Raw genomic sequence first — 27,601 nt, 5'->3', positions numbered from 1 at the left:
ACACGGACATAAGAATTGTGCGTGTAAATATAAATATTGTTGTGATGGGGATTGAGAACGCACTGAACCGTGGGGAAGTAGTAATTGTGTGCAGTTAAAGTTTGGTTGTGAAGCTTAACTAAAGTATTGTTGTGTCATTTGATATTAATGTAAATGATGCGACGGGAAGCGTACCATTCATGAAACCATGGTCCTTGTATAAGGACCATGTATGAAACTACTGTTTCCTGAACTGTTGGAGGTGACTTTAATTTTCCGATGAAGGTGTTACGCATGAGCCCTTGGCCTCCGTGTCCTAATGCTTACATGTTCTCTTTGAAGTATATCACGTTGGTACCAATTAGCTCGAACGTGAATATCCACTTTATTGTAGCCACGATCCTGGTACTGCATGGGTAGAATATAATTTTAATTTGCGTCGTGCATTCGTCCAGGTTCCGTTACTTTTAAACGATCCAACCGAGTGCCCGTACATGAACTCGAACTAGAGATTCGGTCCTGGAATATAGAGTTTAATCGTGTGGTAATCCAGTATAGAGCTCCTTTTTAATATTTAGCCGAAAGTGTGTGCGTATTATTCATTTGTGGTGTACCATCTTTGATTCTAGATGAGTGTCTAATTAATGTTAACATTTGATGGTGATTTCCTCAAAATTGGATTGATAGTGCCATTCATTCATCTAAAAATGTTTCAAGGTTGCTGATACCGATGCTTAAGCTTTTCCAAAGAAGAGTTTTTTTTACATGAGTCGACTTCAGTTTTCAGTCATATTCTTTGCCCCCTGCCATCCTGAGGTCAATTTGCGGTCAATGACCTCAACCTTTCTCGTCAAAATTTTCCGTCCTCAGTGTCACATTTAGCTAAAAGAAATTGGGAATTTTTACTTCTTGGTTTCTGGAAGGGAAGGGATTCCTAATTATTTCTTTACATTTGTTTTTCGCAGTTGTTTCCTTGAAACTACGGGTAGCGGTAAGCGACCCATTTCCTTCTTATCATGATTACCTCAATTGTGTCCGCGATCCAATGTGACATTCAAATGTGTGTTATCTCGTTTAGTGATCACATATTTACCACATCAAGACTACATTATCTTCCTCGTTGCAGATCTCATTGCGATGACTCGAAACGGAAAATTATTGCAATTTGTGAATTGCTTTATACTTCGTGACCACCGAATAATAAAGGAAGATATGTGGGTAAGGGATGGCAAAATTGTAGATCCAGAGAAAGTATTTTTTGATGAAAAGATCAGCGCCGACGAGAAGATAGACTGCAAAGGATTATTGATAGCTCCAGGATTTATAGATTTACAAATTAATGGTAATGCATCTTTTTTATTTTTCGTTGGCTCTTGATGGGTAGCATATCAGTTGATTGCTTGCTTACTTTCCGTGGCATTTCTCGTCAACAGGTGGTTTTGGGATCGATTTCTCGAACGAAGTAGATAAAATAGAGGAGGGGGTGAGAAAAGTTGCTAAAGGTATCCTCGCTCATGGGGTTACTTCATTTTGCCCAACTGTAGTTACATCCCCGTCGTACATATACAAGGAGGTAACTACATTTTCTGTTTTATCTTCACGGTAAATATTGCATCGGCTGTAAAATTAAATCTTCTCTGTTTCAAATCCATTAAAAGGTATTACCTAAGATCCGGAAATGTGATGGTAGTTGTGAAGGTGCGACTGTACTGGGAATACACGTCGAAGGACCTTTCATAAACAAGGAAAAGAAAGGTGCTCATCCAAGCAATTGTATACAGACTCTGGACAAGGTTAGGGATGGATATCGTTTAATTAAATGTTCTTAAGGATACTGATTTGTAATGTGTTAATTCAAATCCAACGTGTGTCCTTTGGCAACTGGCAGCACACTTGGTCGATAAAATATGACATCATCACATGAATATAATAATTTATTTTCCAACAGGGATATGACACAGTTTTGAATATGTATGGAAATATTGACAATGTTAAGATTGTCACGTTAGCTCCAGAGATAGAAAATGCAGGCCTTGTGATTGAAACTTTGACTGCTAAAGGAATTACTGTTTCACTTGGTAAGAAATTTAAAGTATTTTGTTTTTAACCCATGGACGAAAAACATATTTCTTGTGATTTATTTTTATTTTATCATCAGTCCATGAACATAGGTGCTACCGTTCTGTAGCCCTGAAAAACTTAACTTTGAGTCGATTGGATGCATCGCCTTGCATATTTTTATGAGAAGATTCTATACAATTTGAGGTGTTCTTCTTAGCAGCCATGAAATATTCCATAAAGATATTACTCTTTATAATTGGGTGTTCGTATATCCCATGTCAAGAGGTGTTACTCATGAATGTGAAAAGATGCTGTGAGGTGTACCTCATGAGTTAGAGCAAGTAAGCTTTCTCGTGCCTTTCAATTGGTGAAGCATAAATTTTTCATGCATCTGGCCTATTAGAGTCAGATTTTTCAATGATATGCAAGCATTTATTCTCCTTGGCCAGTTTTGAGGAGTGAAGTGTTTGCCCTCAAAAATTTCTTTAAATTCACGAGATATTTTAATCTGAAGGGATTGAGTTCACGTTTATTACCAAAGTAGTGTAACAAATAATGCACGATGTCTTCAAAAGCAAAGAGATATGGCAATGTTATGGTGGGTTTATTAAGCCTCCCTGCCTGTATTTTGCTTCATGGCAGTCTTGGCAAGAGTTTACGTATGAACTTCTGGTGGACAAAGAAAGCAGGGCCATTCTGTACATCCATACCATGTACTGATAAATTTTCCGATTGCTGCCAATAAGGCTAATATAAATGGTGGCATGGATGAGTATCACATAGAAAGTCTTTGATCCAAAACCTTCAGTTTTGATGTGCCCATTTAACATGAAAAAAGGATGAGTCAGTAAACCATCCCATTTTCCACAAATATACCCTCTTGAGACAAGGAGGTGGTCATATTCCAATTATATCAAAGCATCATCAATGGTAATTAGGGTGACAGTGTAGAAGGAAAGGACAACTTGTCACTGCATTTAAGTGGGATTGAGATAGTGAAGGTTTACTATAACTTAACTGTATTGTTGATTCCCTGTTATAGAGAAGTATTAATTGCAAAAATATAGCTACCATTATTATGAATATCAAGTATTTGATATCAAACTATCCATGTGGTGACTGCTTTTTCAGTCGAAAGTCTATGAGCAAATTAACCATTTGTTATAACTCTTTTTCACCTGCTGAATTTCTTTGGGGCATTACATTTTCACATTCCTTTCCTTTTGTTCTAAATATTTTCAACCCCTCTGTTAATGACCCATCATTAAGACACTGATAAGGATCATCTAGTGTGGAAGAATAGTACCTTTTCCCAAATTGGTAACAAGAAGTAATTCTCCCATTTAGAAATTTATCATTCAAAATGCCTATCTGCTCAGCATATACATTTACCTGTTGGAAGACGCAGTAACTTTGCAACCTCTATATATTCAGACTACTATTCTCATTCGGTATCTTAGACATGTATTTGCTGAAAGGTACTCATCCTGATAAGTTTAGGCTAACCTTCTTAGGCTCCAAACGCTTGACTTTCATTGTACCTTATTGGCATAAGAGGTATAAGTTTTAAGAGCCGAAGAAACCATTGGTCCCTCCTGACCTGGGGGTAAAGCAGGGTTTGGAAGTTGATGTGGAGAAAGGAGGTGCAGGATATGGAAATTGTAGTGAGTAAAGAAGCGAGTGGGGGTGGAGGGGTCAAGGGGTTAAAACCCTTCTCTCAAAAATTTTATAATATAACAGTATTTGCTATACCCCCTGAATCCCTCCAAAATGGATTTCCCTGTCCAAGAACAACTCTGTCAATTTTTTTGACGGACACAGCTTGTAGAGGGAACACCTTCAATCATTTTTAACTTATTTCTCAATCATAGTGCAGAAATCCGAATATTTGTGCACTGCAGCCCTTTATTTCTCCTTGACCCATGCCAGATCATTAGTTCCTTTTAGTTTTGCTTCCTCATGTCCTTCTTGATCCACCCCTGGGACATACTTATCTCTTGGTCTTCCCTATGGTACTTCTTATATTGTTAAAGTTTAGTCGTTTATTATTTAAGCAGAGTTGTGGCCTTTTTTTCGATGATGCCTTGAGCTTAGGCCTTACAACTCTTGTTGTCTGTCATTCTTCCATTTTTGGTGCTAAAGGTGCTTCCAAGGTATGTGAATGATTCCACATGCCTCCCATCTTTCTCCTACATCGGTCATTGCTTTCCATATTCCGCATGCAAGTATCTCAGGTTTCTTCTCATGGGTTTTAATGTTATGTACCTGATACATTAATTCATTTGTCTTGACAGTGAGTTCTATAGATCTTCCTCATATCTTGCAGTGAAAGTGATACTATCTGTGAAGAATAGCACTTCGATTTCATTTCTCCATTCACCTTGTTCTTATATTGCCTTGCTTCCTGTGTGTACTTGAAAAATTATGTTTAAAAAGCCTGACCTTGCTTGAACTTTGTCAGACTTCTGTGTTAATTTTTATCTTTGTATTTCTTCCGTCTTACTTGCATATTGTGGCGGACTGTTCCGGGTAGTGTTGGTACAAAGATAATTCTTGTATCTTAGTAGTCCAAGTAATTCTTTTCCATACCTTTAAATATCTTGTTCCACTCTATGTTACCAAATACCTCATCCCAGTCCGTGAATATTTAACACTGTGGTATATTAACATTCATCATTTTCACTTCTAGCAGATTCAGGCACTTTACTGTATACTTGGTTCCCCTATTCTTCCTTAATATCAACTGGTTTTCTGTATGGTTTGCTTCCATTTTTCATTCTATTCAACTGCCTATTACACTTGACGACATGAAAATCGGCCCTTATACCATTCCTGTTGATTATTCTGTTAAAGGATCTCCAGAATCCGATTATGACCATCATTTTTCCACATCACCCACCATTTTTGGGGAGGCCCCCCTCATATTTTTATCACTTTTCGATAATTTTGGAGGATGAAAAGGATTATTTTCACATTTACACTGCTTCTTAGGGCTTATAGGGTTGAAAAATTCTAAAGTATGGACATTTATAGTAAGGAGGTAGATTTAGGCATAATTGGCCCACAAAAATTGTATTAAAAAGCATGAAAAATGATCTATTTTGCTTTTTTTTGCAATTTTTCATGTATTTTCTAAATTTTACAGCTTCCGTTTTACCTCATCTTTCCTCAAATGATGAAATTATTTATCAACAAGAAAAAACAGTAATAATAAGATATTTTGCTTCATAATATGGCAACAATAATTAAAATATGTAGCAATAGTTTGGAAGACATACTTTACTATGCTGACGCTCACAATTACTTGCCCACTCAGTTTCGGACATATATACTAATTTATAAATTTTACTTAAGCTGCCAATTTGGCAATCAGAACAAGAATTGAACTCCTAGGGTTTACTGCACTACTTGTCACAGTTGTTCGACCAAATGGCTCAAAGGTACACATAAATAATTACCATTTGCTGTAACCACAGTTTGGCTTGATCCTCGCTGTCTTCTCACGGATTGTTACTTTTGTATGACTTCTACCGTCGGGTTCTCCAGCAAAAGTAAGCATATAATTCATTTTCCTAACATCCCTTTAGCAATAAGACCAATTCCTCATAACGAATCTTTGCCAATCCCTGAGCCCCCGCAAACCTATATGTACTCTATAGAGTGAGAAATTTTTTTGGGAGACTTTGAACAACACCCGGGACTAGGTGTACTCCCATGGATGGTAAAGAGTGCTCCGATGATTCAGCTGATCGACAACCTCACCTCATAACACAGCCAGAATTGAATGTTCTGGAAAGGGATTTGGAGTTGCCTAAGAGGATACCTCAACTTCTTGGATCTCGACTTTAGCTGTGGAATCTCTCAGAGAAAGGTGTAAAAATCTCCTCTTATTGGACCAGACAGTTAGCACTGAAATTAATACTTTTTACACAAAATGAAGGCTTGGTGTTTTGCCGTAATTCAAATGCATTGTTGATACAACTGATGATGTCATGTGACCCAGAAAAATGGAGACTGTTTATAGATTCGCCAAAGACAAGCTTTAAAGTGGTCCTGTTGGCCAATGGGAATGAGTTACTTTCAGTCCGGGTGGTATACTCTGTAGATATGAGGGAGACATACGCAAATATCAGCGGAATCCTTGAAAAAATCAATTATCATAATTATAATTGGAAAGTTTGCTCTGACCTGAAAGTTGTCGCTCCACTAACGCGACTGCAATCAGGCTTCACAAAATACTGCTGCTTCCTTTGGGAATGGGCAGCCGAGCCCGAGAAAAACATTACATTATACGAATTTGGCCTCATCAAGAAGACTCCAAGTTATAAAAATGTCAATCTAGATCCTGAGGCTCTCAAGGTCCTTCTCTCCTATTGATTCGAAATAAAGTATTTACTTACCACCATTGCACATCAAACTCGGGCTGATGAAACAGTTTGTGAGAGCCATAGACAAGACGGGTGATGCATTTCAATTTCAAAAATTCAATTCCCTTGACTTAATAAGGCTATATTCAAGGAAGGAGCATTCTTGGGCCCCCAGATTAGAAAAATTTTCCAGTGCTAGACGTTTATGAAACACCAGAAGAAAAATGAGCTTGACCTGTATTCCGAAAGGTGTGCGAGAACTTTTTGGGTAACAACAAAAAATTGGATGATTATTTCGCTCATGTCAAGGAATTGCTGTCCACATACAAGGCTCTGGGGTATAACATGTCGCTAAAAGCGCATATCCTTCATACACTCCTGGACTTACTCCCAGAAAATTGTGGAGCAGTTTGAGGTGGACAAGGGGAGTGGTAGCATCAAAATAGTAGCAAATTTGAAATAAGATTTTCAGGAAGGTGGAATGCAGTCACGTTGGTTGAGTACTACTGGTTTTCGGCATGATGAACTTCTATCTCAGGGTATAAATGGAAACCAAATGCCAACTGAAAGTACTTATCTTATCCATCGTTCTTTGCATATTAGTTTACCCTTCATTGATGCATGCGAGGTATTGGGAGCGCAAGCGTGGTAGCGTATCTTCTGAACTGTTGCTACATATTTTAGTTATTGTTGCTATGCATTGTTCCTAAATATTTTTATTATTGCTGCTATATGTTGTTGATATGTACATATTTCCATCATTCTGGGATATTTGGGGGGAAGGAAAGATGGAATAGAACCTGAAAAATGAAGAAAATAAATTAACAAAATTGCGAAAAAAAGGAAAAATTGACAATTTTTAAACCATTTCTTTACAATTTACGTAGACTAATCCCACAAAATCTACCTCCTTAGCATAAATGTACCTATTTTAGAACTTTTCACCTCTTCAAACCCTTAGAAGAAATGTGAATGTGAAAATAATCCTTGTTGTCCCTCCAAATTATCGAAAAGTGATAAAAAATTGGGGTAAAGGGCTCCACCAAAAATGGTGGGTGATAGGGAAAAACGGATGTCATATTCGGACTAAGGAGGTCATTTTACATGAGAATCAGTAGGAATGGTATCAGGGCTCGAGAAAAATATTTTTTTGCCGTCCAGTGTTATCAGAATAAGTATTAGACACCGGGCTCAACCTATAGCACTCATAGCCGTTCCCCTCTTTGATCTAGTATTTCAGCATTGTACTCCTCCTAAAGTCCCCTGATAGTTTTCCATAGCAGATAGATTTGTAGCAATCTTGCTTGAATCCATGCATTGTGTATTTAGGTTTTTCCGTAGTGATTTTATTAATTCTCTACATATATAATCTTTTCCAGACATTCCTCTATCGTCAAGCCCTTTACTACTGTCTTAAATTTACACCTTAGCATTCCAAGGCCTCATTTGTCTTTCTTAGCAAGGTTCTTGTCATCTTTTAATGCCTCTCTTTGGAGATTGTTATTGGTATTATCAGTCAATGTTATGTTACCATATATTTCAAATCTCTTTTCCTTTCATTAGCAGTTTCAATTCCCATTAGTAAATGTTTTTATTACTAGTTTCCCTTTCATGTCTCTTGAATAGGTTTTATGCGGTTATCGATTTACCTTGGGGATCGGTTTGGTGTGGTGGCTAGAGTGTTGGCTTTCCACCCGGCGGACTCGGGTTCAAATCCCGGCAGTGGCAGAGAATTTTCAGAGTGCCCGATCCCTGCTTGAGTGTTGTGTGGAGGTCATTTCAAGCGCAACACTCCGTCCATCGGATGGGACGTTAAGCCGTGGTCCCCTTGGTGCCTTTCGTTAATAGCAGGCTAAATGCCGATGCTTGGTTTCTCTCCACCCTTCCTTCCATACCCTTCCCTCATAGCACAAGTGACGTCAGGTGTTGGTCGCCGCCTCCAAATACCATACCATCGATTTACCATTCTTGATGTCATAGTTAATATTTTTACAGCAGCTTTAAATGCAATTCTGTGGTCATTCTTGATTCTCCGATGACTCAATTCCCTAGAATCTTTAAGAGCCCTTTTTTCTCATGTTTTGATCCTTTCTCAAATGAGAGAAGTACATAATGTGCTACCTAGCCATGGTTTCTTGTTTTCAACCACCTTGCTCATCAATTGTGCTTCTAATACTTTTGTGATGGCCTTCTTTGAGCTTTTCCAATTATCTTCTCCACTTTGGATGGTATTGTTTATTATTTCCAGCTTTTCATCATTGGTAGCAACAAATTTTCCTATTCATTCCTCCTCTTACTGTGACCTTACGTTCCATTTTTTTAGAAGGATTTCTGGTGGCAAAATGATGAAATGTATCATCAATGTCTCATGAAGAAAAGTGCTTGTATTGTCATGTGGACCCTCCACTTAACATATAAAGCATGTCCAAATTGTCAGATGGGGTAATACTGTAGGAAATTGTAGATACAAAGAACAGATCCCTCTAATATATGAATTACACATGAACTGAGTGTAGCTAAATTTTTAAGAGACAGTGGTTCCTTTTTTGAGCCAGAGGAAGAAAAGGCAACATTATGTACAACCCATCAATGAATCCAAGATGTGTTGCAATTTTGTAGGTATAATTTAGCATTATTTCCTTCTAATGCCTTTCAACTTTAAGCAGCAGGCTAATCAAATTCACCGTGGAGAAGTGCCCACTGATGCTTGGGCTTGGTCTATTTAAATGCATAAGGCTCTCACATTTCAGTTTTTGGGTTCACAATTTTGGCTTCAGTGCCAATGTAATGATTTATATTTGAATGAAAAAAAGGTTATTCTTTACAGAAGCAAAATACTTGAAACAGTTATGTACTCCCACATCAAAAATTATCTTATTAAATAACTTTTAATTAAAACTTCAATTATTTGCTTTGCTCAATCAATCAGATGCTTTTTTGTGCATTAAATCTCAGTAAAACATAAACTTATGTGTTTACAAATATTGGGTGAAACCAAGGATATATATACATATTTATATATAATTTTACTTCTTCATCTCCTCAAAGAATGTTAGTTAAGTTCTGTCCTTTTATTGCTTAAGAAATTTCTACATCTTGACAGATCCTGAGGAATTAAGAATTCTGGTATCATAAAAGACGTAAAATTAATCCTCTAATTAAAGGGCACTCAATGGCTAATCTTCATGAAGGAGAAACTGCTGTGGGACATGGTGCATGTTTCATCACCCATCTCTTTAATGCAATGCTTCCGGTGAGTATGATTACGCAGTATTCTGCTTGTAGCTCCACTTTTTGAAAGAAATCATCAAACCTTGCAGACTAAGACTTAACTATTTGTTCTTAAGGCTATTTTATACCGGGCATGTACTTGCAAAATCGTGGTAAAGTGTGTAAATCGCAAAAGTGTGTACGAAGGCGCAGTCAAAATTGCGTTGTGTAAAGCGGTGAATTGCTAGAACACATGCGAGAATGCATAGTCGTGAGATGGCAAAATAGCTCCTGTTCTAATTTCGTTCATGCATTCGTGCAATTCCATGCCATATTAGAAATTGATGCTGTTCTAACCTGTGCAATTCCGTGCCCCGTGTTAAACGGCCTTTAGAACTGTTAATCCCTACATTCAGTATGTAACCGAGTAATTGATCAATTAGAAATTTTTGTTATTTTATGGACCTTCGGACATATATGTAAGACATGGAAAAATGAAGTAAGTTTTACAAGCTAATCAAATATACTAGGTCAATAAATGGAATTATATTATTTGGTCTCTATCCATATTTTTTTTACAAAAGGATCTCTCAATACACATCTCTAAGTTATAGCACATTTAGAACTGCATAAGTAATTCCCAATCCTGAAAATGATAATCCTAATACTATAATCTACAATACCAGAATTCTATAACAATAAGGCTGAAGAGCATCGTGTGAAGGCCAAGATAAGGAGACAGATAAGAAACCAAGGTGGCCTGTATGTAGGCAATGATAGTGATGATTATAAGAAGCTCATAAACTTAGAAATCAAAGTACAAAGGGGAAAATCTTTAAGCAATCTATAAACTTACAGAAATGCGGGAAGATAGGGTTGGTGTGGTGGCTTGATTGTTAGCTTCCTACCCTGTGGGCCCACGTTCAAATCCCAGTGGTACTAGAGAATTTTCAGAGGTATGCGATCCCTGCTTGAGAGTTGTGTGGAGGGGACTTCAAGTGCAGCACTCCATCTGTTGTATGGGATGTTAAACTGTGGTCCTGTTGATGTGTCATACATTATGAGCATCCTAATGCTGACCATCTCCACCCTTTCTTTCCTATTGTGCAAATCACCTAAGGTGTCTGTTGCCTCCTCCGAACACCATACCATACAGAGGTGCAGTGTAAGTGTATACATTTACATTGAAAGGGGATTTTTAGGGAATGATTGGCTGGGAAATGACAATTATAATTTATACAAGCCGCAGCTTAAAAGAGTTTTTTTTTATTTTAAATTTTTTTATCATCTCTGCTCGGGGTGTACATTTAAAATAATCGTTTTAAATTTAAAGCTAGAGATACAGAGAGCAAACTGAAAAATTGCTCATATTTTGGCCCTGTGTGCCACGACAACTTTCAAAAGATAGGCAAATGCTCTGCATCATTTGATGAGAAATTTATTTATGGTCATTATTAACGTTTGCAATGTGCCTAGTGGTGAGAAAAGGTTCCCATTTGCTCAATAAGGGTGTCTTTACAGTGCTGATTTTTATCCTAACACAGAAAATTTGATGTGATGAGCCAGACAAGAAGCGCTCGAATCAGGAAAGTATTGAAAAATAACATTATAAAATTTGTAGATTCAAATATTTTATTCAAGTGCTCTCAGCATCCGTCATTGTCAGTATATGCAAACAGATGTAGTGAGAACCCACATAAAATGCAGGAATCATTACAAACTATGTCTGAATTTAGTTTTTTTATTGTTATACACTAAGAAAAGGGAATTTAATTTAAACTAATGTCACACACCATGGAAGTTTGTGACAAAATAATAGAAAAGAGATTGTGGAAAGAAACAGCAATAGGAAATGAGACTTATAAGGCAGTGAAACCTGGCCTGCTAAGGAAACCCACGAAAAGAAAATGGATGTGGCAGATGAGGATTAAGAAATGGATGATGGGAAAAACAAGGGAAGACTGAAGAGAAGACTGAGGGACTGTGTTGACAACATTTGAGGGAGAAAGATTTGACTGGATTAGGATCAAGTGACGTGGAGGTGACTAGTTAGGAATAGTGATCTCTTACAGGAATGGCTGCAGAGAAAGAAGGAGAATTAGAGGGAATTTAATGTGTTTTTAGGATTCCTTCTAAATGCCGCACTTTCAAAGCTTTTCATGTAGTTACTCTACTAGGAACTGATATGACACTTATATGCCTGAGTGAATTTGTAATTAACTGCTAAGATTCGCTTTAAAATGAATCAATTGCGGATGAAAATTCACTAACACCTGGCCATCACTACAAGTACATTTTTATTAGCAATCAAACGTTTGTGATCCCAATTTTCGTGTCAATCTTCATGACCTCAATTTCACTGAGGGAAGGAATCACTCGTAAGAATGTGAATAACAAGGAAACACTTACAGCCAACGTACAAACTCAAGTCAATCAAAAAATCAGGTCTCTCAGAGGACGTCACCAGGGGCCTATGCCCTCCAGCACCTGCTCCTCCCAGGCTATACGGACTGACAAAAATTCACAAGGAGAATGTGCCTTTGAGGCCAACAGTGAGTGCCGTTGGCTGACCCATCTACAAATTGGCAAAGTTTTTGACAGGAGAATTATCCCAGCACGTTGGTCACTGTGAGCACCACATCAAGAATTTGAGGGAGTTTGTGCAAATTCTTGCTGACATCTGCTTGGAGCCAAATGACATCATAGTGAGCTTTGACGTCGTGTCAATTTTTACTCGTGTCCCGCTGATGGATACATTGAATCTGCTGGACCCCAGGTTTGACAAGGACACGGTGAATCTTTTTCACCATGTTTTGACATCAACCTACTTAAGGTACAATGGGCAGTTTTTTGAGCAACGAGATGAGGTCGCCATGGGATCTCCGCTTTCTCCGGTGATCGCAAACTTTTACAGAAAAGACTTTGAGGAAAAGGCACTTTCTTCGGCTCCACTTTGACCGAAGTGTTTTTTTTTTGCTATGTGGACGACACTTTTATCATTTGGCCACATGGACCGGGCCAACTGAAACATTTCCTAGACCATATGAACAGCCAGCACCCCAACATTCTCTTCACAATGGAAGTAGAGAAAAATGGTCAGCTACCTTCAATAATAATAATTTATTTTGTCCAAGAATCTACGAGAAGATATAAGACACGTCAAAAAAATTTAAAAAAATGGGAGAAGGAGATTCATACAATTTAGTAGATTAGAAACATATAGTTGAAATGTTATGTACAAGTATGTATTTTCACATATAATATATTTTCCAAACATGAAAATGAAGCACTAGATTGTGGAGTCTGTCAGGTATTTCGTAAGAGAATAATAATTCTTTTCAAGCAGGAATGCCTTCAACTTCCTTTTAAAAGATTCCAATGACTCACATTGATTTTTTAAATGGTGCGGGAGTTTATTATATGTTCGGAGTCCCGTTTCTCTTGGACCTAATTTAGTTCTATTTGTCCTCACTGTATTATAGTGAAGGCTTTGCCTATTTCTGGTGTCATAATTATGAAAACTGAAGTTAATTTGAAACATCCAGATTTTTACGCCTAAATATTAGCATAGATAATAAATAGACACATGGTAATGGGAGGATCCTAGATATCCTGATATACTGCCGGGAAGGTGGTCGTACCTTAGTCGTCATCCTCCATCCCAAAGAAGATCGATTTTGTCCACGCTATTCCACCAAGTGAGGGTCATATCTGACTCTGATAGCCTAGCACATAAGATTAATCATCTTAAAAAGACTTTCAGCCTGAATGGCTACAACAAGGGGGAGATATTTTCGGCCCTTAGAAGGGCCTTCAGCGATCGAGAAGGCATCCGGGAGGATGAAGAATGCCAGGAACCGGTGGCAAGAGCCGGAATACCATATGTGTCCACAGTTTCCGGCAAAATCTCCATAATTTTGAAAAGACACAGAATTGAATCCTTCTTCTGGCCCTGTACAAAGCTTAGGGACCAACTATTTTGTTAGAGCCAAGGATCCCTGTGGCCTTGCAACTCCCGCAATATACCAGATTCCCTGTGAATGTGGAGAAGTTTACGTGGGTGAAACTGGCATGACAATTGCCACGAGAATAAAGGAACATCAAAGGCATTTCAGGCTAGGACAACATGAAAAATTTGCAGTGGCTGAACACAGCATCAACCATAACCATGCCATTCATTGGGAAGATGTAAAGATCATCTCTCAAGAGAAGAAATATTGGGAAAGGATTATGAAGGAGGCCATAGAGATCAGGCTAACGGACAAGAACTTCATTTGAGATGGCGGTTACTCCTTCAGTAACGTCTGGAAACCCGTATCGCATGGAATTCGATTGGCTAATACCAAGGACAAATCAAAGGGAACCTGAGGTCCCGGCACTGCTATATAACACAAACACTTTCCGAGAAACAACATTCAGCCCTGAGGATGAAGTACGACTCGTGCCCGTACGAAACGTTGGCAGTCATGAAGGAGATTATGTGGTGGAGCACCCGAATAGCCTTCACTACGAACTGAAGTAGTAGTTCAGAACCAGAGATGTGGCTTGAGCTCATTTTTTATTAACGAATCTGAGAAAGGGATAGGGCTCTCAATTTTTCATCATGCATTACACAAGAAGTAGGTAAAGTATAATTAGCATCAAACAAAAAATAGTTGTCTCTTATTTTTCGTAATCTATCATCACTACAAATTAAAAAATTTGGCCAACAAGTGTATATTTAATGGATATAATTGATTGTTTTCATATCCGCCAAACTGGGATAATTTTCAAGAGGTCAAAAGAACTCAAGGTGTGCAGAAGGAAGTTTTAAACAACTACATAGCTTTTGAGAGGGACCTCCTATATATAGGAGAACTATGGTTACGGAATACCGAAGTTGGTTATACATTACTCTCAGAAATGAATGTGATGGATGGTCATCAAAAACATACGTCAAGAAATGAGTTTTGCTCTGCAACAGAAGGAAAAAAAGCTATCTTTATATATTTTTAAAATTTTTCCATTATGGAACTTGGGCACTTAGAGAAAAGACTCGATGCCTACAAAATATGGGTGTGGAGGAATATGGGAAGTGGAACAACTAAGTGCTGGACATGGTGAAAAAGGTGAGGGAACTTCTTGATAAAATATTGTGGAGACAGAAGGTTTGGATGGAAGAGGTACTGAGGGAGTAGGGGATTTTAAAATTCTTATTATAGGGAAGAATATTTGGTAAGCTAGAGAAGTGCAGGAAGAAGATTCATAGAATGAAAGGAAGAAGACCTTGTCATGAATGAAAAAGGGCAGTATGTATCAAGGGCAATGGAAGATTGTCCACGTGATTTGCAAAACTCAATGTCAACCTTAAGTAGGTGGATTGATTCAACTAACTGGACAGCAGGTCAGAACTGAAGTACCAATAAGTAAATCTGGAAGGGAATTGTGTTAAAAAAGGAGGCACTCATGAGAAGGGAAGAGGTAATGAAAGGATCTTTATGTAAAAGTTAATTAAAAAATGGCCACGTGAGAGTCTGATCTGAGAAATAGTGCTTGGCGCCATTGAAAGTATGCTAAAGGAGGAGTAGGAGGGTAAGGAAACTTCTAGGTGAGATATGGAGACAGAAGATTTGGATGGAGAGATTACTGAGCGGGAACGGAATATTAAAATCCTTGTTAGAGGGAAGAAAGCTTGGTAAGCCAAGGAGAGGGAGGAAGACAAAAGGAGCAAGAATTTTTTTTGTGAATTGAGGAATGGGAAGAATAATTCACATGTGCTGTGTGAAAGCCTTCCTTAAACAGTGGATTACTTAGAACATGAAAACAGATTAACAGCTAATTCTGAGATGGATCATAATTGAGAAAACTTGTTCAACAATCCTTTGGCATTTCAGTTTTTTTTCAAAAATAGGGAATAGTGTTCTCAAAAGTTTACTTCAACACAATGTGTTAATCAAAGAGTAAGCTTCAAAATGAGCTAAAACTGATTATTTCACAACAATGGAAGTTGATTTAAGCAGTACTTTGATGGCGCTGCTCATATAGTATGTGCACAGTGGAAAACTGCGTGTGTTTATTTCAATAAATTTGGCAATATGTACACCAAAGTATGTTAGCGTAAATATAATTCAATTGCAACTCACTTCAAAGGCGCTTCATGAAGAAAAAATTCCCATCTGATTTACCTGAGCAAGGTACCTGCAAACAGGGAAATGAAATTCAGCAGCATTGGACAGGGAAACGTGTGTGAGCCTGGAAACTTTTTTGAAATGTGGAATTGAATAATAATTTATTAGCACCATATACAGTGGATCACAGAGTGCTGTTGGTGCCCTTGTTCCCCTGTACAACTGAGAAGAGATGTACCTAATTGGGTTTATGAGCCCCCTCTGCAATAATACTTTCTGATCGAATGAAGACAAAATTGTTGTCATTAGTAATCATATCTGGAGTGGACCACTGATGCACCCTATCGCTATGCCTCCCTGTAAAGTAGGCAAATGTAATAGATTGTTTAAATCTGTTAAACCTCCCTCATCAGAATTCTCTGTGAATAAAGACTTTTGAAAGGTTCACAACAAATATGTCGACAAATTTGTTGTGAACCTACATGAACACTATCAGTGCTCAAAGAAATTTAGGATAGAGTTTTTTAAATGGAAGGGAAGGCTTTTTTGAAAAATGAATGGATATGAAGTAAATCAAGTGCCAAGTACAGGGATGGCACTCAGAAAAGGCGAAATGAAACAGAAATGGTGAATTCAAGAAATACTTGCTCTACTACAAAGGAAAGAAGATATAAGGAAGAAAATGAGCCAGATAATAGGATATAATCAAGCCTTAAAAGAAGAACATGAAGGAGTAGAGAAAAAAGATGATGGAATTAAATTCTTTCCTTTACTTACATCAATTGTGGGGTGTTACCTAAAATTAATTTCTGGTCATTCAATGTTAGACAGCAGTATTTCAACACAGAGTTCACTTCTGTTTGGTTAGTTTATTCTATCTTTCAAGGTTATCAAGTGACTTGTTTATTTATTTTTCCTTTTATGTCCCATTGTTTACAATGTTTTCCGTAACTCACTTTGTTGCCTTCCCCTGGTCAAATCTCGAAACTCAATTTTTTAAATTATTTCTTATCATGATAATTTTCACAAGAATATTAACCCTTTCGCTGCTGTTCAATCTCCGAAAACCTCCTCACATACGGCGAAAAGGTTAAAATGCGTTTCGTGGGCCCATGTAGCAGGTACTTCAATAATGGTATACCCTCCAATGGGTCGCTAATCCGCGACCCTATCCTCCACGAGCTCACCAACACAGGACCATCTCATCGACCCTACCAGCCTCCCTTCCGAAAAGTGACAGCTCTGACTGCAATGTAAAAATCAACCAATCATCAAAACCAATCATTTTTTGATGATTGGATTGATTGATTTTCAAACTGCAGTCAGAGCGGTCAATTTTCTGGAGGGAGGTCCCCCGCTGGTAGGGTCGATGAGACGGTCCTGCGTGGGTGAGCTCGTCAAGGAAAGGGTCCCGGATCAGGGATCCTTCGAAGTACTTTTGCAAAAGTGCATGGCAGGGAGCAAGAAAAAGTATGTTCCCAGCAGCCTGCCGTGGGAACGTACTAGGTACGTTCACAGCAGTGAAAGAGTCAATGTGTGATGATGAGAAGTGTTTATTCCTACTCTTACTAACCCAAATTTATTTAGGTACATTTTCAGGGTGCCGTAAGAATGTGCAGCGAGCACTTTATTAGAATATTATGGAGAAAAATGCCATGGAAAACATAAGGAAATACAAGGAAGTAATGCAGAAAAATTTATGGTCGCCCTACTTTAGGATTAATATAAAACTGCACGAGGAATGGTCTGGGGCTGCCGTTCCCAACTGGTGGTATGCGATGAACCATGGCCACTTTTAATACTTTATAGTATTAAAGGAGGCCATGAATGAACCATTGGGGGGTATGCTGAAAATAATTGCTAATGGTGGATTCCAAGAACTATGTATCTTTTAACCAGGAAATATGTATACATACAAAATTTGCACGGTACATCTTTAGGGGTACAATAGTGGTTGTATACATATAGAGGGAAATGGGTGGAAAAAAAGGTTGATAACCACTGGTCTAGGGTACTTATTGAACTAAATCATAAAAATAGTTTTCTGGCTTATTTTATCAATTTGGAGGAGGCATAAAAAGTTGTCTGTGGCACATAATTCACTAATTTACAACTGATGGTGTTTAAATTCAGAAAGTAGTGGAGGTTCCAACATGCTGTTTGATGACCAATGGAAATAAAGCCTTACCCACTCCCAAGGTGTACCTTGGCTGCATCAAGCCAAGTAAAGGGAATTTTTATCGGCACTCAGATGGAAGAGAGAAGTGAAATGAGTAGCATGAGCATTTTTCAATTCATTAATGCAGGCACTTAGATGGTAGAGGCATCTTCCGCTAACATCAAGTAAAATTTAGCGTATGTATAATTAGGGGAACTATTTATGCCCTCGCTATGATTTTAGTAAGTACTTCAGAAGAAAGTGAGTGATCCTTTGTGCATGAACTTAAGGCAATAAACTAGTTAAGCAATAAATAAATCATGGATTAACCAATGGTGTGTATACCTATATGTACAGTAAATACCACAGGTAGATGCAATTCTTGATGCCTTGACTTCCTTTCTAGTTCCATCACCGGGATCCAGGATTGGTTGGTCTCCTAACATCAGATGCTATTCCTAATGATAAAACTGTTTATTTTGGCATAATTTCTGATGGAATTCATACTCACCCAGCTGCTCTGAGAATTGCTCACAGAACTCACCCCAAAGGTAAGGAAAAATGTTGTCCTTTCATCTTACAAAGGGGAGTCACTGCCAGTTGCATTTCTGTACTTCATACACATCCAGTTACGGTTGTTTTTGATCAACACTAGTGAAATGTATTGCTTCATGAAATAATAAATCCCATTTAACAAAACCCTACTGGCTACAGGTAGATTTAGATGTCACAGCACCCTGCTTTTTAAATACTGCATGATGAAACATGTTTTATTGCCTAATTAAATTAGTATTTGAGAAACTAGAGCAACAATTAAAACGATTAAAGTTTCCTGGCCACCTGAAATCATGCTCAACCTAGCTGTGACATGATACCCTAAGCAGAAGTCTATCCTAAAAGGCAAAGTTTGTGGTGGTGTAGCAACAGTAATTTAAAAGAGGCAATTCAAAAACTCTTGCTTTGTTAAAACTGTATTGGGGAACATTGTTACATCCCAAGTAAGGTAGTAGTCTTTGAGAAAGTGTGGAATAGTATGGGATTAAATGCATTGCCACCCCTTGCAATCGACAGTCGACACATTTTTCAAAGCTGTTGATACGACATTGAAAGGTCCAAACTCATATTCTTTTGTACTTACTGTAAAAGTTATGCTGTTTAGAAAATCTCAATTTTCAATCCTTTCCTCCAACTACTAAGCTACCCTCTGCAATAATGGCTGGTTAGAGGTTATTATAGCTTTTGAAGTAAGAAATGGTGCTGTAACTATTAAATGTACGTTTATTTTGAGTTAACACAGTTATTTCTTAGGAAAATATGATTGTTGGAATGCAAATATCACACATTTTTCACCCATTGTGGTATGGAATGGTTTAGAGAAAAACATTTTTGGACTGCAGAGACTTGGAACAAGCTTTAAAAATTTATTTTTCTCCAACTAATTAAATTAAAATCTCACCAACTGAAGAATCAGGGGAGATAATGGGGTTTGTCTCTTTCCCTACACCTGTTTCCATGTACTATCCTTTCCGTTTTGACACCACATCAACCTAATGTTGCAATACCTCACTCCCTTTGTAGGGTTTACTAATCTATCAAAAATTGGCCCTTACCAAGCACATATTAAAGCAGTAGGTACAGTGAGGAGGGCGCCCCCTGTCAAAATGCAACCTGATCCAACCAACATGGGCACTCCAAGTTAGAAATTGCAATGCTTCGCAGCAAGTCCTGCCAGTCATCCCAAAACAGTGACCTCTAATGATGCTAGACCTCAATTTCTTTGACATTTCTTCGGTAGGATTGTGACTCCCCTCGTCATGCAATGTTTAAAGAGGCGACCTCTTATACATCAATTCAGGCTTATCACTTAGTCATACTCCACATTTCTGCCCATATCTTGATATATACTCTATCTGTTGAAAATAGGGCATGCACCCACAGCAAGACTGAATGTGACCCAGTGGAAAACCCAAATAAAACTATTGTTACTATACATTTGTATCAGGTGAAAAACAGGTGTACAACTCTCCCTAACATTTTCACAGGGTTGGTCCTGGTGACAGATGCTATCTCTGCAATGGGATTGGAAGAAGGAACACATCGAATCGGTCAAATGGCAATTGAAGTAAGGTCCGGCAAGGCATTTGTCGCAGGAACAAACACCTTGTGTGGAAGCATTGCCACAATGGACAGATGTGTTAAATTTTTCCAGGAAGCTTCATGTAAGTATATTGCAATGAAATTATTAACTTATCACTCAGATTGTGGTTGAGAAGAATGGCTCCGAGGAAATATCCAAATAATTTTGACATTGCTATGTGGTTTCTGCTTTCCATCTATCTGTCTTTTTTGAGGTGAAATTGATATAAGGTAAGGCAGTTGCTTTTCATTATAACTTTGAGTATAATGTATGTAAAACAAATATTATGGAGTGAGGAGTGCACCAGTTTTTCTGTTGAGCAGGATTCTTTTTCCTTATTGAGATACAAAAAGTAGAATCTAACACCTTCAAGCAGGGTAGACTTCAAATAGCTAATGAAATAAGAGAGTGCTAGTGCAACATTTCGCATTCAAATCACACAGTCATTTCTTTCTGGCCGAGGAAAACCCCTACATAACCTGGGTATCTCTCTCCTTCTTTCGACAATTGATTGACCTTCACCATGATCAGTTGTGCACGGGGGAGGGATGGATTAATGGAGGACTTAAAATGCAACTACCAACTCAGGACCATATATTTACTTTTTCTGAGGGAAAAGGGGAGGGAGTGGACTTAAAAATGCAGAACCCAATTGCATCACATGCCCATCCTTAAGAAATACTTATTGTCGAGCTACTTCACCGCAATTAAATCTTTCTCACGATAAGCAGTTCACTAGGGATTTTTTTTTCACTATGAGACCATAGGTGGGCACATTGAAATTGACAGATAATCTTGAGGAGGAAGTAGATCCCTCATTCACGAGCAGTGGCGTATGGAGGGGAGGGGTCCGGACCCACCCTCCCCCGAAATATAGAAAGTTACATTGCACCAAAAGAAACTATTTGAAATAATGAATTTTCAAAAGATATCTTTGAATAAAATGAAGTTCTTACCAATCATAAAAAATTTTATATTTAGTTCGAAACCCTCGATTTAGTATTCTGCTTTTCTAAAAATTTCCCCACTGGTTTTGGACCGTGACGAAATTCCAGGCTACGCCACTGTTCACGAGCCCCATATCCCAAAAAACGTAAAGACCATTAATCAAGGTGACCCTCCAATTCTTTTTATCACCAGCTGAACAATTACGAAGATTAACTAAAAATCACATAGGTAATCGATCAATTAAGCACGCATAGTCGCCTACAGGAATACCTTACCACCACGGCATCGCGGGGAGTAGTGAGCGGCCAGTTTCGAGACAATCAAATCCTCCCATGCCCATTCGGTCAATATTATAATCGAATAGTTATGATTCCTTAAATTACAGCTGTAATGACTAGGAGTGGGCAAAGCTCATTATTGCATCCATCCCGGTTCGCCTCACCGCAGTTATGAAGCGGATTCTATAATCATTCAACGTAGCATCGATCGAATCGCACTAACGCGACCCGTTGTAAACAATCTACCCCCACCGCTTGATTTTCACCCATCACTTGCATGCCTCGAAAAATAAAACGGGGAAGCAGATGCTTTAATAACGAATCAATGAACAGCACCAAGAGGTACATTATTCGGGCTCGGCTTAGACCTCAGTGGCCTCTGCGATATGACAAAAGAAGTAAGAATAATATTCTCTCACCACATTTATGGTAGCACTAACGCAAACAGACCAGTAAGTTATCAGGAGTCTTGAAAGCAATACCGCAATACGATGCAACATTCGCTCAAGCACACTACCTGGCGATAAGAATAATTGACCGGTAGAAAACCCTTAATTCCCGGGCGACTAGCAAAGTCGTGATCGTATCGGCGATACAACAGAATAAATAATAGTTTACCATAAAAAAAACTCATGATGTTCAGTGTGCATCGTAGTAATGAACTACAAACTTTACCCAACAGCATGCTCAATCGTCGAAGCACTGGAAGCAGCCTCGCTGCATCCCGCTCTGGCTATTGGAATCGCCGACAGCAAAGGAACATTGAACTACGGAGCGGACGCAGACTTCATCCTCGTAGGCGGCGGGTTCGAAATAATTTCCACTTGGATTGCCGGAAAGTGCGTCTATGATAGTACTGTACGCAGCGAATTCTAGATTATCGTTAAATAAAGGTTTTCTATAAAATACACCTGTCTATTCATCAGATTCTGTATTTTTATAATTAACTGGAAGATACAATACTGTGACATGGACCTTAAGAAATAGTTTATTATATAATCACTCACCATTTAAAATGTACCATCCATTTACTGATACCACTGAACAAATGATCAGCAATAATTATTTATCAGGACTAAACAATGACTGAAATGTCACAAGGCACTTATCACACCACTGAACCAGTCCAACTGGCCACTGAGTCAAAGCACTCTGACACCACTAAATGGAAATACACCAGGAAGAATTTTGCTTAAGAAATTGACACGAGATGGATAAATTTCCCTACAGTGGACCCAATGAAAATACATATTAAAGACAATCTCTCGTCTGAATCTTAAATATTACAAACTAAAAATCTTGACAAACAACATTAAATAACTACTATGAACAGGGTGAGTGCATAAATACCAAATAAAATGGCCAATTAGCAAAAATTGTGTATTACCACACAGAAAGTAGGTGCTTACAAAATTAATGTTTTCATTTAAAAGGTTTATTAATCCCTATGCAATACAAATACTGCCTTTCCCTTACTTAGAGAACAAGAGCATTTGTTTTGAGTTTCGTTAAGTGCCAAACCACGGCAGCCCAACAGTAAATAGCTAAAATTAAAATTAACAGTACTGCAATTCTGAATTAAAAGTGTCTACTTTAATGTACACATAGAAAGAATGATTTTCTCCAGCAGCATTACATTGGTTACTCCTTTCCTCAGTCATGTAAATAAATTTTGCAAAGAAAAAAGGAATGTTTCTGAATGACACCCGAGAATAAACATGAAGAGGCAGTCACACAAACCAGCACAACTACCCTTATCTTAATAATTCAAAGGTGCACTACTTTCAAGTTCACAACTTCAGAGCTCCACCGAACTCCTTGATAAGAGTTTCTGCATCTTGAATGCCCTCCTTCCATGAAGTGGGTTACACACTCGCACCGCAATTAACTTCTTGCAGCAAAAAAAAAACAACTCCACTCCCACAAATAACCTATCATTCGTCATTCCTGTCATTGAAATAAGACAGCTGAGGAGTGAATCACCAATCTATTCTTATAAAGGACACGAACAATAAAAAATCATGAACCATGAAAACGATACTGGCAAACACCAAAGCTCACAGCAGGTACACAAGAACACACACACTTACAGATAAACCTGATCTCAGTCTGAATGAAGAGGGATTTGGTTAAAATGGAGGATGGGAATTTGTGGGTCACAAGATAGTTGCAACCTGCTAGGAATAAAAAAAGGTAAAAGGGAAGTGGCACAAATGAACAGGGCTTTGGTGGTGGCCAGCCATCATGTTAAAACTTGGAACCCGTAAACCAACTCCCTGACAAAGATGTATTCACACAACTGGCTGGATTGAAAAGTGTCAATTTACAGTGAGCCTGACATTTAAAAAGGGTCGGATTTAATTAGGGCCAACCCAACCCATTAGTCCCGGCAGAACAGACCTTGGACCTGTCCACACGGTAACTCGGGCCGGCCCGCCGGAAGCCAGGTCACAAGGGAACCGTCGGTAAGTACGAGCAAAGACCCAAGTCGTGTACACTGGGTTGAGAATGAGATGATTAAGGTATGTCTGCTCTTCCCACAACAATGAAACTCTGCTTTCAACCCTTCCTTAGTCTCAAAAGCTACTGTGCACACCCTACTCGTCATCATCCTCATCATCATCATCTCCATCCTCTTGATCTTCCTCATCATCTTCGTCCTCGCTTTCTGCCTTCTTGGGTTCAGGCCTACTTTTCACAGGGGAAGTGGGGAGATTCTTGGCTTTCTTATAAGCATTCATCTCCTGTATTGAAAAAATGGGCAATTAGAATGTACCAAAATAAAATTCGCAAGACCAAAAATGCATGAAATTATGAGTCCATACCTTGTCGTAGCGAGCTTTGTCTTTCTCGGCCATGGCCTCATACTTGGACTTGGTTTCAGGATCAGCATCAGACCATTTTCTTCCCAGCTCCTTAGCAATATCGCCAACACCATACTCAGGGTTGGTCGCCTTAACTTTGGGTCTTTCATCATTACAGAACCAGAAAAATGCAGACCTGGTAATAGGATGGAGCAAAAAAGAACCGGACATCAAATTTTGAATGCAATGCAAGGAAATTTAGAAAGACACTAAATCTTGAACACAATCGAAACATAGCCTACAATGATCTTTTGGGTGCATTAGGGTCCTTGAACTGCTTCCTCTTCTTGCCACGCTTCTCTCCCTTTGGTGGCTTGTAATCCTTCATCTCTGCTTCATATCGCTTCTTGTCATCATCAGCCATCTCATGGAACCTCTTTTTCTCCTTCTCAACCATTCCCTGAGAGTTTGCAGACAAAAAACTTTTAGCATGACGAACAGGTGTAAAATAGACATACTCGACAAAAGAAAAGAGACCTCACCTTCCACCTCTCAGCACATTTCCGTGAGAACTCGGCAAAGACAACATTCTCATCTGGATGCCTCTTCTTGTGTTCTTCGCGACAAGTCTGCACAAAAAATGCATAGGCGGTCATACGACCCCTGGGTTTAGCTTCTGCCTTTGCACGGGGCATTCTTCCACGAATCTAAGGAATTAAAAACAAATTTAATTTTATTAATTAAACTACATAAATATATTTTAATAATAAAAATGTAACTATCAGAAACACTATGGAATGCAAATTATATAATAAAAGAAATCAGCATGCAAACAAAATGACTAAAGGTTAAAGGCGGCGGCGTTCTGACAACAAAATGACAGATGGTGCGCGCGACAACAGCGAGAGAACGACTAACTAACATAACTCATTCGGACATTGACCAAATCATTTTGAGAACCTCACGAAAAGATCAAATCACACACCATTGTGGGATTTGTCTTCGGGTACCACCACTGGGTCGTGGAGGTTGCGCCCAACGCATTCATCGTCGGAATATTCCCGGGCTGGTAAGCGGCACTCCCATTGCCATGAACTTGAGCGTAATGCGGCGGATTAGCTGATGCACATGCCCCAGCATCGACACGATCCGGAACTTTACCATAGAAAAGTGAATCGCGAGCAGACTGTTCATTACCAATACCAACGAAATCAACAACGCTATCGTTTCCCGTGAGACCGTCTCCAGCTGCCATTGCAGCCCCGACGCCGGGGAGCCCAGAGGCCACCGGAGCGGACGGCCACCACACGGCCTCCTCCCTTGCGCCCCACTGCCCCTCCGACATTATAAGCCTCGCTCAGTCGAGGCCACCTCGAATTTTTAAGTCCCCGAGATGAACCTGGGGCTTGCTCTAACAGAGCTCGACTGCCCTAGCAATGTTGCCAAACGAGCGCGTCACCCCTGCGGCACAAAGAAAACCAGCCAATCGACTAGGCAAACCGCCGCCGCTTTGTGTGCGCATCGTCCTGGGATGATGAAAGGGGGAGGGAGGAGGGCCGAGCGTAATGCCTTCCGCGGGCACCAACGGCCACAACCAAGTACGTTACCCATTTATTTCACGAGTATTAAATACCTAAGAAATCACCGACTTAACTAAATGAGAGATAAATGAAGAGCCGAAGACACCGCAATAAACATAAAATAAGAACGAGGCCCACAAAACCTAAAAGCGGCAAGTGAAATTATATCGATTTCTGACAATAAACGTGTATTAAAAAATAGGGTGGCGGCGTTGGGAAAACATGGCAACGTAGCTTCCAGTGACGCCTGACGAATGCAACGCCCTCAACACGCAGCGGTGTGGAGAGAAGTAATGATCGGGACAAATGGCGATTAATAATTACCTCTGGCAATAATTTCGTGAGATGTCAAACAAGTGCGGATAATCGTAACGGTCCCGTATTATAGTTGCAACAGGCCACCGCAACACAGGGAAGAGGAAAAGAAGTGAGACCAATTGCTAGAAGACTGACAGTAGCAGGACCGAAGCATATTCGCAGACTTGACGTGGCGTAACTAGTTTCCACATCTTTGAAACGGAACTAAACAATACTCAGACCGGAAAAGCCAGAAGAGTGAAATATCGTGAATGAGAAGAATAACGTGAAATCACCCAATGTGAAACTTCACTTCGTAGCATTACTGTCATATCGAAAAAATGGCTACGTAGGTGAACGACAATCTCCAGCATTCGATGAAGATGTAGAACAGCAACTCATCACGCCACGAGAATCCTCTAAATTTCACAGAAGTGGGTTGAAAATTAAATTCACCGACGGAAAAAAATAATAACACATTCCAACGATAAAGATAGGAACATTAAAAGCTATAGACATCAAACCGTCATTAAAATCTAACTCAATGCAAATTAGTGTCGATTGAAATAATTTTTCAAAACAACAGTGCGTAATGATGGCAGGCCGATAAAAATAACAACGTTCACGTAAACAATTAAAATCAATGAGTAATTTTAATTTATTATATCGTTGCCTAAGTATCAACCGCCAATAAAAACTCAATTTCTCCCGCCAAAATATGCTTAATTAGCAAAAATACGGCAAAAACTAGGTATTCCACAACATGAAACACAAGACAAATGAAGTTTTGGGATAGTGGAACAAGAAAAAATTTTGAGTGTTAATTTTGGCAAAAATACAGGTTACGACCTTCAATTCCCCTTCCCGCCATGTTCAAGGAAGTTACTGAACGCCATTTTGTATAAATATTAATTCCAAAAAACTATAAAAACCAATTGCAATTAAAAACTCTCCCACCGAACACAGTAATGCTATACCCATATACCTGGCCTACCCCATAGTAACATATACAGCGCAGATGGTGGACACCAGCAACTGGGTAGAGGTAAAAATGAATTTCAAGATCTCTGCATTTACCGCCAATTCCCAATTCTGTTAATCACATATCACTTAAGAACACTTTCGCTGATAATATGAGATGAATATCTAATTAAATAACGAAAATAATTTGAAAAAAATGACGATTCTTTCCAACGGATGTCCTTGGCTTCAGTTCTAAGTTCAAAATCTGCGATCGTAAAACTCTGAACTTACGATTAGAAAATTAAATAAAACTAGGGCATTAAATCCCTAATATAATAAGATTTCAGAATCATGTAATTCAGTCATTAAATGTGATTGCACTAATTAAAAATCTAAACGCGTCTCCGGCGCTTGCCTCAATACAATGCTTACGGCGGCCATTTCGGTGACGGTTATACGAAAGAAGCATTTCAACAGTTTTAGAAAACTTAATTTTAAACCTATCAATAACTTTTAAGCGCTGAAGTTAAAGGATATCGTACCTAACAAAATGATCTATTTAATTTCACCTTTGCACCTTCTGACACTAACAAAATCACTTGAAATGAAATAAACTCACTTACCTCGAGCTCAGCCGTTGAATGTAAAGGATACAGTTCTCAGAGAAGCGCGACCCACGCCACTTATGCGGTACACGGATGAACATAGGGAA

The 27,601-nt window shown here is 38.8% G+C and overlaps 2 protein-coding genes across 7 annotated transcripts; one reads left to right on the top strand and one right to left on the bottom strand.

Annotated features, from left to right (window-relative positions):
- LOC124162316 (N-acetylglucosamine-6-phosphate deacetylase) lies at positions 1 to 23,136 on the top strand. Of its 5 annotated transcripts, none has more exons than XM_046538812.1 (9): positions 1 to 17; positions 1,106 to 1,321; positions 1,413 to 1,552; positions 1,638 to 1,772; positions 1,928 to 2,057; positions 9,572 to 9,660; positions 18,289 to 18,433; positions 19,925 to 20,101; positions 21,928 to 23,136. In XM_046538812.1, the coding sequence occupies exons 2-9, from the start codon at positions 1,117 to 1,119 to the stop codon at positions 22,119 to 22,121; spliced, it is 1,215 nt and encodes a 404-aa protein (XP_046394768.1). In that variant the 5' UTR covers positions 1 to 17; positions 1,106 to 1,116; the 3' UTR covers positions 22,122 to 23,136. The 5 variants fall into 5 exon arrangements, with proteins under 5 accessions (XP_046394768.1, XP_046394765.1, XP_046394767.1 ...); XM_046538809.1 differs by having other exon boundaries at positions 9 to 241; XM_046538811.1 differs by lacking the exon at positions 1 to 17 and adding an exon at positions 26 to 264.
- Positions 22,162 to 27,601, bottom strand: LOC124162317 (high mobility group protein DSP1). 2 transcript variants are annotated; one of them, XM_046538815.1, is made up of 5 exons: positions 27,513 to 27,601; positions 24,592 to 24,756; positions 24,352 to 24,509; positions 24,071 to 24,245; positions 22,162 to 23,989 (listed from the first exon to the last, which is right to left on the bottom strand). In XM_046538815.1, the coding sequence occupies exons 2-5, from the start codon at positions 24,742 to 24,744 to the stop codon at positions 23,843 to 23,845; spliced, it is 633 nt and encodes a 210-aa protein (XP_046394771.1). In that variant the 5' UTR covers positions 24,745 to 24,756; positions 27,513 to 27,601; the 3' UTR covers positions 22,162 to 23,842. The 2 variants fall into 2 exon arrangements, with proteins under 2 accessions (XP_046394771.1, XP_046394770.1); XM_046538814.1 differs by lacking the exon at positions 27,513 to 27,601 and adding an exon at positions 25,035 to 25,468.

Source organism: Ischnura elegans, chromosome 7, assembly GCF_921293095.1.
Source record: "Ischnura elegans chromosome 7, ioIscEleg1.1, whole genome shotgun sequence".
Lineage (NCBI taxonomy): Eukaryota > Metazoa > Arthropoda > Insecta > Odonata > Coenagrionidae > Ischnura > Ischnura elegans.
This window is presented reverse-complemented; position numbering and strand designations above follow the sequence as displayed.

Bases quoted from the DNA above. Each gene is read 5' to 3' on its own strand.
- LOC124162316 (XM_046538812.1), top strand. From the start codon at position 1,117: ATGACTCGAAACGGAAAATTATTGCAATTTGTGAATTGCTTTATACTT. The intron at 1,773-1,927 runs GTTAGGGATGGA...ATTTTCCAACAG, and splicing joins GTATACAGACTCTGGACAAG to GGATATGACACAGTTTTGAA. The intron at 2,058-9,571 runs GTAAGAAATTTA...CTCTAATTAAAG, and splicing joins AGGAATTACTGTTTCACTTG to GGCACTCAATGGCTAATCTT.
- LOC124162317 (XM_046538814.1), bottom strand. From the start codon at position 25,394: ATGTCGGAGGGGCAGTGGGGCGCAAGGGAGGAGGCCGTGTGGTGGCCG. The intron at 24,757-25,034 runs GTGTGTGATTTG...TTAATTCCTTAG, and splicing joins CGAAGACAAATCCCACAATG to ATTCGTGGAAGAATGCCCCG. The intron at 24,510-24,591 runs GTGAGGTCTCTT...GCAAACTCTCAG, and splicing joins AATGTGCTGAGAGGTGGAAG to GGAATGGTTGAGAAGGAGAA.